General features: G+C 35.6%; 1 protein-coding gene across 2 annotated transcripts in view; it reads right to left on the bottom strand.

The window, feature by feature from the left end:
- The window catches only part of LOC107044848, a 14,730-nt gene extending 4,209 nt beyond the window's left edge, over positions 1-10,521 (bottom strand). Inside the window, exons 1-3 of one of the 2 annotated variants that reach the window (XM_015266897.1) lie at positions 10,303-10,521; positions 4,770-4,880; positions 1,408-1,896 (exon numbers count right to left, since the gene is read on the bottom strand). In XM_015266897.1, the coding sequence (XP_015122383.1) occupies positions 1,408-1,896; positions 4,770-4,880; positions 10,303-10,398 (696 nt within the window). In that variant the 5' untranslated portion in view covers positions 10,399-10,521. Of the gene's footprint in view, positions 1-1,407; positions 1,897-2,805; positions 3,042-4,769; positions 4,881-10,302 lie in introns of those variants that run through there. The other variant, XM_015266898.1, reaches the window with a different exon arrangement.
- Between the last annotated feature and the right edge of the window lie 2,736 nt (positions 10,522-13,257).

Below are 13,257 nucleotides of genomic sequence, written 5' to 3'. Positions count from 1 at the left end.
GGGAAACCGGGAACTCCACAAAACTTTTTGTGAAAGCCAAAAGGCCATATATCCATTTTTAATGGTTTTTCGACTTTTCGTCCAATTTCTGAACAAAAATGTATAAGCCAAAAAAATCTTGACCAAAGGGGGGTAATTATCTTCTTCACTTCAATCATTAGTCGAATTCTCTTTGATTCATTATCAATATTTATAAGGTATTCATGAGAAAATGAAATTCAATTAATTCCATTTCTTCATGTCAACAAATGAATAGACCAGCGCGCGCGAGAGCGCGCTCATAGATCTTGTGTTAAATGAAATTACCCGACGCGACGTTGCCGGAAACGCGCTAAACGCACCCGGGCAGTGTAGAGTGAATTCGGCAACGCAAGAGCCTAAAAACACGGCGGGGAATCCCCGCGGAGGTGACCAGAGTCGCAGGGTCGTGTTTGGTGACCCTTATAATCACTTCGTTCATTCCTCCCGTTTGACCCTTAACTCTGTTTGATCCTTATAATCACTCTTTCCCCGTTGAAAAATGATCGAGGCCATAGGTTTCTTATAAGAAGCCCACGGAACTAAAGATTCGGGAGGCGATAAAAGTGCCGGGAGTGGGGGTAGGCCTCGAGCGCTCGGAGCTCCTGGTATCTTATAGAGAGATATCTTATATGCACGGAGAGAAATGTTCAGGAAAAACTACGCAACTCACAAGTCGCTCACCGATTACGAAATCGACTCGGAAAATTTAAGTGACGCTATCGTAATTTTTCACAGGAGATTCTGGTAAAAATTACGGAACGCTCTGGAAAAATTCCGTGACAGTTCCGTAAAATCTCCTACAACCACATTTTGCTCCGGACTTACGGAAGAGATACGTAATTTTCATTGAATATTTCGATAAACCGGGGCGCCGGATTCGATTCCCGGCTGGGTGAGGCGGAAATTTTTTCTCTCTAAATTCTAATTCTCTTAGAATTCTTTAATCCCTAAAGGAGGTTAGGCGGTGTATGAGGTGAATTTGAGAGTGAATTTCTGTGGTTCCCGGTAACTTAGTCGGTAAGAGTGCTCGGCGCGTATCTGGGAGACCCGGATTCGATTCCCGGCTGGGTGAAGCGGAAATTTTTTCTCTCTAAATTCTAATTCTCTTAGAATTTTTTTTCTTTTTTTTTGTTCCGTGTTTGTTTTATTTCGCTGCGTGTGAAGCCTCGACTGTATTAGGAAATTTTTCTCTCAGTGTACGAGGGCTCTGAAATTAAAGTCGTATGAAATCACGTTGAAATCGTCTGGAATCATTGATTTCGCGTCGATAAAATGGCTCGAAATCAGTGAAATCATCTCTGTAATCACGTGAAATCGACTTGATTTCGAAATCATGGCACACCCAGTTATGGAGTGATCATCCCCTTGCTTCCTCCAAGAACTTACAACGCTGTATAATAAAAGATGTTCCGTTGATGTTGCTGGTCTGCAGCACTGCATAGTCGATGTATTCAAAGCCGAAACCCCCGACCCAGGAGTTTGATCACTTCCTCCGCAATTAGGAGTGCGTTTTCTCGCTGGCAGTGAGTGTGTCTTCCATCTGCCCATCAGTATCGCTTTTTCACGCTCGCAGAGACGTTCTAATTCGGAGAGACGTGTCTGCAGGGCACGCTGAAGCTCGATGTACCGCATGTGGAGCTCTACCTTTCTGACGCAATCCTCGAAGGAGACGACCATTCGCATTCGGGAGTCACAATTTTTTATGAAATTCACGAGGGTCTTGTGGTCAGCCCGATCCATCTCGTGGCCGTTTATCGAGAGAATGACGTCTCCCTCACGCATCCCTGCTTTGAACGCTGGACCGTCGTACTCCACGTAGTCGACGTACGTCACCATCTCGATTTCTTGCTCTCTTTTGTAGTGAATTCCATAGCTCTGGGAAGAAGTCACAAAAGAGTGGGTTTATTGAATTTTTCAGCCTATTGTCTGCTTCAGAAAAATGGAAACTCATGATAAGAACTGGTCTTTTGCACGAAAAGTTTTCAATGGGAATTGCTGAAGAATCGTTATTGTTGAAGTGGCAGGGGAAGTAAAGAGTTTCAAAGTGAACATTTTTTTTCTCTGAAACTTCTTTCGAGGGAATCGAAACTTTTCTACAGACTTTTCATTGCCAAAGAACGGGATTGAAAATTCTCAATTTGAGCAAAGCTCCTCTGGGGAATTTTCAATCGGGGAGTTATCATTTTGAGAATGTTAACAGTATCAGCGGATTAATAATTTTGATACTCCTCTAACTGCAATTCAATAGGGGAGACAAAGAGGCGGGTGTCAAAGCTTCTATCACGCGCGGAAAGAAATGTTCAGTCAAAATTACGGAACTCATGATTTGAGTACCGATTACGGAATCGACTCAGAAAATTTAAGTGACGGTATCGTAATTTTTTACAGGAGATTCAGATAAAAATTACGGAACGCTTTGGCGAAATTCCGTGACAGTTCCGTAAAATTTACTACAACCACATTTCGCTCCGGAATTACGGAAAAGATACGTAATTTTTACTGAATATTTCTCCGTGTATTTATAGGGGAGGTTGGGGTAAAATGCACACTTGACTTTTTTTTAAATGTAAATGACGCGTTGAAATGTTGATAAAATTTAATAATTCTTTTTTCATTGCAAAGAACAGTTCTTTCTCTTTATGATGAGCTTAAAATGAGCTCAATTGATAAATTTGTTTCTGAGTTATGAGTAATTAAAACAAAAGTCTAAAGTGTCCATTTTACCCCATTCTCCCCTATTGCTTTTTAGCAATCACTATTCACATTCTAAAATTATCAACTTACGTCTCCAACGTATTACAGTTTGGGGCACAGTGGGACAGTGTCCAAAAACTTTAAAATAATTATAAATGTTGTTTCTTTGTTTTCACCTTCGAATCTCCAACAAACGACAGAAAAACTCTGAAATCGGTAGGGAAGGTCCCGATGAATCGATTTTTTAATTTGGGGCACAATAGGCTACGCATAAGAAAATTCTTTTATTTTCAATGTCATATTCATTAACAGACGAGTACATTGTAACGATTTTCTATACAATTTTTAAAATTTTCGTTATTCGTTAAATTAATATTGTTTTTCAAATATCGCGATAACGAGTAGCCCCACTTGTCACCGACATAATTGGAGGAACAAATGACATTATCCATTTTTTCCTAAAAAACCACTCTTTTCCTTAACTTCATTTTTTTTTCTAGAAATCGAAATTTCAGAATTTATTCATTAGATTTGTCTTGTTGATCTCAACTTTACGAAGTGAAATCCTAATACTTCTCATTGATTGTTTTTATTCTCTTTCTTCAGTAGCAAAGTGACGTTTATATCAGTAAACAGAGAGTATGCACAGTAAGTGGGATTCCATTCTTCTCATTTTTTATTTTTTCAGAATTTTTTTTCTGATTATCTAAGTCTAAATCATTGTGAGAACTCTGTTTTAATCAAAATACCCAATATGGCGGCTTATCCCGGTGCACCGGGAGAAATTTTCTAGAAAATTTCTAGTACGAGTACTGGAAAAAATCACAATCCACCGGCTGTGAAAAATTCTGATGCTGTTAAGGTAAAATTTCTTGGTATTTCTGGTAAAATTTCTGGGGATTTCCGTAAAATTTTCACAGAAACACGAGGAAAAATTCACGTTTTCCCCAATAAAATTTCTAGTGTCGGCACTGGAATTTTTTCCTGGCTGTCACTTTGCGCCTCGTTTCCCGTACTAGCACTAGAATTTTTCTAAAAAATTTCTCTCCGTGTGTTTGAAAGAAATGAAAGAATTTCCAGAGTTTTATTCAAAGTACTCAGAGTATTATTTCAGTTTTTTTAGCTTTTTTTGACTTTTTATTGATCCCTGATCGAGCTCTCGTCAACTCTTTGAATTTCTCAATTTTGGCCTTTTTTACATACCCCACTATACCCCAGCCACCTCGCTTTGCCCCCCTCCCCCTAAATCCAAATTCGAATCCAATTCTGAATCTAAAGATGAAGTTCCATTCCCATTGAGATGACACGCAAATTCTTTGTAATGAAAAATATTTCTCACTGCATGTACTTTCCAAAGTAAAGTAATTCAGGAAAAAATTCAGAATTCGCGTTTTTAAAAAAATAACCAATTCTGAAAAAATTGCCAACAAAAAATAGCTCTCGGCATTTTTTATAAAACCCCTCATCATTGAAATACTCAACGGTTCAACGAATGCGAAAAATGAACTTGATGTGCTTTCTGACGCTCTACCACTTCAACCACTGAATTATAACACCCTCTTTGTTCTCACAAAATAATCCATTATCTAGGAAAAACTCCAATTTTGAAAAGCCCCGAGCAGTGATCGGCATCAATCATTATTCCAGAAATATTAAGAGAATTATTTCCCCAAATAACAAAATTCATTCGTTTATCATTGGAACTTAGAAAATAATAAATAATTGAGAATTTAAATTATTTCAATAACTATTAGGTAAATAATTGCAAATTTTCAAAAAATATTAGAGATTATCAAATCGCCAGTCTTCCGAATTCGATTATTGATTGGTAAAATAATTCGGAATTCAAATATTTAATTGTTGATTAATTAATAATTGAAAATTGTTAAATTCTATTACTTGATTGAGTATTTATGAAATTAATGGTAATGATAATTTATGATTATGCCTATCTCTGGCCCCGAGACATCGCGATGCAACTGACGTCAAGCGTTCCATTCATGCATCACAAACTGCTGATTAACGATAGATTGTCCACACGTGTAGTCTCGTACCTGTAATGTAAAACCATACGTTCCATTTTTCTTCTCTACAATGATAGTGCGGCGTCGACGGTCCTCATCACTCCGGGTCACTCGATCCGCCTTGGATCGCTCCAGCACCGCCTGATGACACAAAAAGAAGACAAATTACATCGACAACTCCAGTGTCTGTAGTGATCAATGAACTCCCAACATTAGTGTAAACTCAAGTACTCAACATCACCAACTACTCTTAATATTGAAATCCGAGAATGTAGACCGTTGCAATTTTGCATTTCCGGCGAATTCGATATTTTTAGAATCCAATCCCCTACTATCTTTTTCACAGTTGCATCTGTCCGAAGAGAGATGAAACTTGGAGACAAATTTCGTGTGAATGTTTGGCTTGATTCAACGCATAAATTTCGGGAAATGTGGAGGAAGGAAATTAAATGCATCCGGTGAATTTCATATTCATATTGTTGGGGGGAATTTCATGCAGATTCCATTCAAAATGCTTTTGTGGCTTTGTGGACCTGAGGGGATGCTAGTTTTAGTAGTTGAGTGATAAAACGAGATAATTCAATTATGTGCGGATTTTTCTATAAATATGTCAGACTTGGAGAGGAAGTATGCGAAAATTCCAGAGAAAAACCTAGCGCAAAAAATTCAGAATATATATTAACATATTCCGAATTTTACCAGAAATCAATTTCACGCCTAAAAGGATGAGGTCTCCGAAAGTTTAAACAATTTCAATTGTCTATATATCAAGACGGAATTCAGTAGCGAAGCGGTAAACTGGGTTGAGTCGATTTTTGATGAATATCTCGGAATCTAAGAGAGATAGCAAAATTTTTCTCACCATCTTTTCTGTAGAGCCAATTGAGGGTTATAATAAAGGTCATGAGACAAATTTTGTTGTCTCTTTTATATTCCGAGATATTCGTCAAAAACTGACCAATAGTCAAAATCAACTTAACCCGGTTTACGCTTCGCTACTGAATTATAATCTTGAAATAGATAATAATAATTCCATGCAAAATGTGATTTAGATGACGCAGAATATTCATGATTTGTTTAAAAAAATTCTCACGCAATTTAACTGGAAAATTTGATTATTGCAAATGGTTGAATCTATAGTGTGGTCTGTACCGAACTGTAAAAGATACTTGGATATCCTTAAATGAAGAGGTCTATTCCACGTGACTTTTCCATACATGGTTTCCATTTCTCATGCTCAGAGAGAAAAACAAACACGTTGTCAAACAAGTCTTGGTTGGGCCAACAAAATCGCTAGTTGAAAATTGCCAAAAAAGAATTTGTTTGGTTCGAATTTGAAAGTCTCAAACATGAATAATTGTTGTGCTTTCCACTGCAACGAAATATTTGGCTCAAGAGGCGGATAATTCACACCAGACGGTGCCTTTTCAGAATGAAAATATCTCGTGTAGAGGAAAATTTATCAACAAATATTTTATCCCTAAGTTACAAGATTGTTATCATATCATTATTATTTAGGGGAGGGTGGGGTAAAATGGACACTTTAGACTTTTTTAAAATTATTCATAACTCAGAAACAAATTTATCAATTGAGCGCAGTGCAGGCGCACCACAAAGGGAAAGAATTGTTCTTTGTATTGAAAAAAAAATTATTGAATTTTATCAATATTTCAACCCCTCATTAACATTGAAAAAAAATTCAAAAGTGTCCGTTTTACCCCAACCTCCCCTATTGTTTCATTTAAGGGTTCATTTCTTGTCGGTGATTATTAGACAGCCGAAANGCAGTGCAGGCGCACCACAAAGGGAAAGAATTGTTCTTTGTATTGAAAAAAAAATTATTGAATTTTATCAATATTTCAACCCCTCATTAACATTGAAAAAAAATTCAAAAGTGTCCGTTTTACCCCAACCTCCCCTATTGTTTCATTTAAGGGTTCATTTCTTGTCGGTGATTATTAGACAGCCGAAACGAAAAACTACTATCCCTTGTTTCGTATAACACAAAGATTTTTCGGGAGCAAAAGGATTAGTGCTAGAAATGACATTTCTTGCGTCTACAGAGAATGCAATTTTTTTTAACTACTAAATTTGTTTTTGCGACAAAAATTTTTCATTCCCGCGCACTCTCTGCATGTTTGCCAAAAAAATCCGTTTTTGATAATTTTCAAAAAACTATTGTCTTGGTCAAGTAAGACTTGTTTGAGAACTTTGTTGTTTTTCTCTCAGTGTGTAATTTTATACACTTCCCTTAACGGTTAAGGATGTTTACCCAGTGTCGGTAAATTGTTGGTAAATGTGTTTTTTTCCATGGTCAAGAAAAATTCTGTCATTTTTTCGGCTGACAGTAGAACATACAAAACTAACTTTCCGAACGTTAAAAAAAATTAATCGCAATAGTCTCGGCGGAAATGAGTAAACCAATTTTTCCTGATACACGGGCTCTTATAAAATTTATGTTGAAATTGATAATTTACTTACTAGAAGACTCTAAAAATAGAAATAAAAATAGAAGGTAATATGAAAAATCATACTGAATCCAACGGCCGGAGAAAAATCGGGGGTGCCCGGGCAAAAAGAGAAAATATTTGAATGATTCTATCCCATATAAGCGCATGTTAGCGCATGCATTTGCTGCATTTTGTCCATTTCATTTCTAAATAATGAACATGGGTTGGTGGATTGAAATTTGTATCAAAATAAAGGGAATATCTTCATCTCTCAGTTAAAAAAAAAACAATTTTTTTTTAAGTACCTGCGATTTTGGATAAACATCCTTAAGGCTTAACCCCTCACGAGCGAGCCCTTTTGTTACCAAACGTAGTGTGCGCTCAATGCGACTTGAATTCCATTATTTTTGATAAATGGAAAATTATGAAACCGATATCGTATTGAAGCTGCAGTATTCCGGCTTCCAATGTTGTTTGTCTAGCTAACTCATTCTTCATAGATTTAGAAATACTCAATTTTGAAAGCAAGCGTTCACATTCGCACGGGTCAATACGATGTATCGACCCCGTACGTTCGCTAATTTCGAAGATATCCATCACGCTCAAGTTGACTTGATTTTCTTATCCCGTTTGACTACTTCGAAATTAATTTCAAAGTCATTCAAACTCGAAGAGCATTTGTGGTGGATCATAAACCTCGTTTGCAACATATTGTGACTAATCATGTGGTGAGACTTTTTATTGTTAATGAAAGATATTTAGTTTCTCGTTTAAGTGTAAGAACCGGCCCTATTGCGTCAATCCAGTTAAGAAGATCTTCATTCAAGGAATAAATAAAAATTATCTGTTGATCTGCTAATCTGCGATTTTGATCGATAGTTCATCGAAGATATTTTCCAACAAAAAATATCACGAATGAAAAAATTTAATAGAAAACCTTTGCACCGACGGCAGTGGCTGTGTGGTTATTTTCTTACTAGAGAAAAAAATCTCTTCTTTTTTTCTTTTTGAGCGCAATATAAACGATAAATAATGCTACTGATCGGAGCAAAGGTGACGAACCTAAACTACAAAAATAAAATCGTTGAAATAAAAACAATACTAAGCCTAAACTCAAGAGACGCATCGCGACCATAGTTTAAAAATTAACCAGATAAAAAAACACTAATTTTTTTATGTACCTGTTTTTTTATAGGTAAATAGCTGTAAATAAATGTAAATAGCTGTAAATAAATGTAAATAGATATTAGTATTAAATGAATAAAAACAAGGTTAAATAAAAAAATTGAAAAAAAAGTGGCTGTGTGTTTAGAGTGTGGGATTGGCATGCGGGAGACCCGGGGTCGATTCCCGACTGTGGGGGCCAAAATTTGTGACACTCTAAATCTCACGGTTTCTTTGTCGAGCGGGAGTATTCAGTTCGATATTCATGACTGAATGGCTAAAGAAAAGCACTCCACAACGAATTCTTAAAATTGTCCAAGTGTGGAATAAATTTACTCCAGACATAAATTTATTCTGGGGATTTGCTTGGCTATCAGGGTATAGTGCAACTGGTTCTAAATATAATACCTAGAATATAATAAAATGTAATGAATGTACTACAATCCATTCCCATTCTCCTCATCGTTGAATTGAATGACTGTAATGAATTTATTGTCTCCATTTAAGGGGGGATACTCATATAATATCGACTCTCCTCAGATGTTTTATCTGTCGTTACCTGCAGCTATGAAAATCAATCTGTATTCTATGCTTTTTCATTCCTCCAAAACTGTGGAAAATTCTCTTTTTTCGGATTCATTCACTTACTCAATTCCATCATTCATGGAAAAAATTATCTGGTGAATTTCATCTACTAGTTGGTGAAATTCACCAACTAGTTGCTGAAAAAATGAATTACCAACCAGTTGTTTCATTTCAATAACTAGTTGGAGAAATTTAACAACTAATTAATTAAAATTCAGAAAAGATTTTTCAATTTCATTCAATCAATTTTGCCTACCAAACTAGATGGTGAGGGCATATATATATTTGGAAATAAGCACGCAATCATATCTTGACAAGCGATTAATGTCTCCCCTAGAAGATATTTTCGGAATAATCTACAATTCCTTGTTAAATTTTATCCATATCAAATAAATCGACAAACGTGTATTGAAAATTCAACAAATGTTTGGCGAATAAAATTGAAGAAACTTTTTTTAAATTTTAATTAAATAATTTTTAAAATAAAAATAGTAAAAATAATAATAGTAATAGTTAAATAGTTGGTGAAAGTCACCAAGTACTTGGTAAAATTCACGAAATAATTTTCTCCGTATCATTAGAATTTTATTTTCAAGAAGAAAGATACTCTGAGGAATCGATGAAAAACATTTTTATATTTTCAATACCAGTGCTCCAATCCTCTTTATCACTGTTCTCAGCTCCAAATTACATATCGATCCCAGAACAGACGTCCTGCCTCCCATTCCCTCCGCAAAGAATTGTCTCCATTCTATTCAATCCCTTTCAATTTATCTAGAACTAAATCACGATCTTCTGTCTCCAAAACTTATTAACCACCAAATTTTTTCATCCATTCAATGGAATTTCTACAAATCTCAATTGCATTTTTCGAACCAGAGGGAAGAAATTTTTTATTGTCATCTATTCCTAATTTTTAGGGATTCTTGACCCAAACTCGAGTTGCCCTTAAAACAAAGCATTTTCTCATTGAAATGTGGGGAAAACTCCATAAAGTTTAACATGAAAAAGCCATTGAATTTTAACTAGTAAATAATCTTACGAAACAAGAGTGTAATAATTAAATAAAGAAATGATCCCATGAAACACTGGTAAATCTCAGTAAAATTCTTTGAAATTTGATACAAAAGTTATTGAAAATCGGAACTATTTCTTGATTTCACAATTAACATCGAAAATTAGTGTCAAAAACTCTTGTTATTACGATTTTTCACTCGTAATTTTTTAAACCGCGAGCTCTGAGATGTTGGGAATGTTCATCCTGAAAACTAAACGTTTTTTTCTGTGAAGAAATTCACATTTTTTTTCGCAAAAAATTTTTGAACCTCATGAATCAGTCAATCAATCAATCAAAGAATATTTACACATTCAACGATAGTGCTCCAATCCTCATCATCACTGTTCTCAACCCCAGATCGTCTGGAGCCAACGGCCTCCGAGTTTTGCGGTGAGCCATTCATCTTCAATGACGACTCAGGTATCTCGTTACCAGCTGGAGAATATCTCCCAGGCCTTCCACGTCACATTCACCCAATCACATGATGCCACCCTTTTAGGCCGTATCCGGGCGCACCAAGAGGAGCCACCGAACGCACTGAAAGCAATATGCTGTCCTCGGACACGCACAAGTGCTCTCGGGGATGGGGTTGTCCAGACACTCCATCACGCAAGCGCCACAATATCGGTCTACAATATCCCTCCCGTGGGGGGTGAACATCGGGCGTTTGCGCAGGGACTGGGTTAATGCCCCCACCGATGAATAATCCTCTTGGATTCTGGGTGAATTTCGAGTTCAGTCGTGATGCGGGTGGACGAGATGAGTTTGGAGGTGATTTGCGTATTATTGTCCAGATGTCTTCGGAGTGAAAACACGCAAAGAAATTTTATGAAATGAAATTGGAGTAAAGACCCACAAAAGTTTCAGAAAGACATTTAGCGCATTAGCTAAAAAATTCTGCAGCTTTCCTGTGCGTTTTTTCTTTTCTAGACATATTCAATAGAGAATATTGCGTATAAAGTTAACACATGGAGAGAAAATTCTAGCAAAAATGATTTTTAATGGATGAGTTATTTATTCCATACGATGAGAATATTTTCTTTAAAATGGGTAATTGAGTTTGTTGACAGGGTTAATGCCCCCACCGATATAATCCTCATGAATTCTGGATGAATTTGGAATTCAGTCATGATGTGGGTAGACGAGATGAGTTTGGAGGTGAATTGCGTATTATTGTCCACATGTCTTCGGAGTGAAAACACGCAAAGAAATTTCATGAAAACATTTAACGCATTACACTGTTGGAAAAAGAATGAAATTTTAGTTTGTCATTACATTAATGGCATTAATGGTAATCGATGGCGCTCAATATGTACCGGAAATTTGAAATGAAGAAATGGCTAGGGGCCGGATGGTTCAGTTGTTTTCGGAGTAAAGACCCACAAAAGTTTCAGAAAGACATTTAGCGCATTAGCTAAAAAATTCTGCAGCTTTCCTGTGCGTTTTTTCTTTTCTAGACATATTCAATAGAGAATATTGCGTATAAAGTTAACACATGGAGAGAAAATTCTAGCAAAAATGATTTTTAATGGATGAGTTATTTATTCCATACGATGAGAATATTTTCTTTAAAATGGGTAATTGAGTTTGTTGACAGGGTTAATGCCCCCACCGATATAATCCTCATGAATTCTGGATGAATTTGGAATTCAGTCATGATGTGGGTAGACGAGATGAGTTTGGAGGTGAATTGCGTATTATTGTCCACATGTCTTCGGAGTGAAAACACGCAAAGAAATTTCATGAAAACATTTAACGCATTACACTGTTGGAAAAAGAATGAAATTTTAGTTTGTCATTACATTAATGGCATTAATGGTAATCGATGGCGCTCAATATGTACCGGAAATTTGAAATGAAGAAATGGCTAGGGGCCGGATGGTTCAGTTGTTTTCGGAGTAAAGACCCACAAAAGTTTCAGAAAGACATTTAGCGCATTAGCTAAAAAATTCTGCAGCTTTTCTGTGCGTTTTTTCTTTTCTAGATATATTCAATAGAGAATATTGCGTATAAAGTTAACATGGAGAGAAAATTCTAGCATCAATTAGGACGAAGTTATTAATACGCAATATTACATTATTTTTATCAAATAAATCGTTTATTTGAATCTAACAGAAGATTGATTTTTAATGAATGAATTATTTATTCCATATAATGAGAATGTTTTCATTAAAATGGGTAATTGTGTTTGTTGACTGGGTTAATGCCCTCACCGTTGAATAATCCTCTTGAATTCTCGGTGAATTCCGAATTCAGTCATGATGTGGGGAACGAGATGAGTTTGGAGGTGGCTTGCGTATTATTCTGCAGATGTGTTGGGAGTGAAGACCCACACAAAAAACTCCATAAAGACATTTAGCGCATTAGCTAAAAATTTCAATTGATCTCCTACTGAAAATTGCATTGATTTCTCACCAATGTTATTGAAAAATTCTGCAGCTTTTTTGTGCGTTTTTTTCTTCATAGACACATTCAATAGAAAATATTGTAAAGAAAAATTTAATAGGATTTGATGCTCCTATATTAGGAGAAAAAAGATGGGAACAAATTACCACTAAAATTCTGTAATTGTGGGAAGAATTTACGGGAAGTGAAATTGTTGTTTAGGTGAAGAAGAGGACGAATTTATCAACATGTAATATTACCTTGTCTTTATCAAATAAATCGTTTACTTGATTCTAACAGAAGATTGATTTGGAATGAATGTATTATTTATTACAAACATTGTTGAAAATTTTCCACTGAAATTTCCGATAAGGGCCTTGGAATTTTCTAATGAGTAACATGTTCACTGAAATTTTGAGGAATTATGTCATTGATAATTCACAATTTAATCGAAAAACCCGTGGGAACTATGAATTTCAATTTAATTATTCTGAGAAAATTAGTGAAAAATCAGCAAAGTTCACAGAAATCTCTCTTTAAATTCCACATTTCTCTGATTTTTCCGGAAATTCCTTCACAAATTCCTGGAATTCCAAGAATTTTAAAGGAATTCCCTGAAAATTCAAGAGAATTTAGCAGTGAATATTCATTTTTATTTAAAAATTCAAGTAAATTATGGAATTTCCATCTTCCTGCCGCTAAAAAGTTGGGACTTTACTTGAATTTAGAAAAACTCGAAATTCCAGTGACTTTTTCCCCTTAAATCGAATTCAAGATCTTTTTCCGAAAAATTCAGCTAAATTTTTTTAACAGTGTATAATGAGAACGTTCTCATTAAAATAAGCAGTTGAGTTTGTAGATTTCCAACAAAAACATT

This window comes from Diachasma alloeum, unplaced genomic scaffold, assembly GCF_001412515.2.
Source record: "Diachasma alloeum isolate Michigan unplaced genomic scaffold, Dall2.0 Dall_scaffold_00828, whole genome shotgun sequence".
Lineage (NCBI taxonomy): Eukaryota > Metazoa > Arthropoda > Insecta > Hymenoptera > Braconidae > Diachasma > Diachasma alloeum.
Note: the sequence above shows the minus strand (reverse complement) of the source record. Positions and strands in the feature narration are given on the sequence as shown.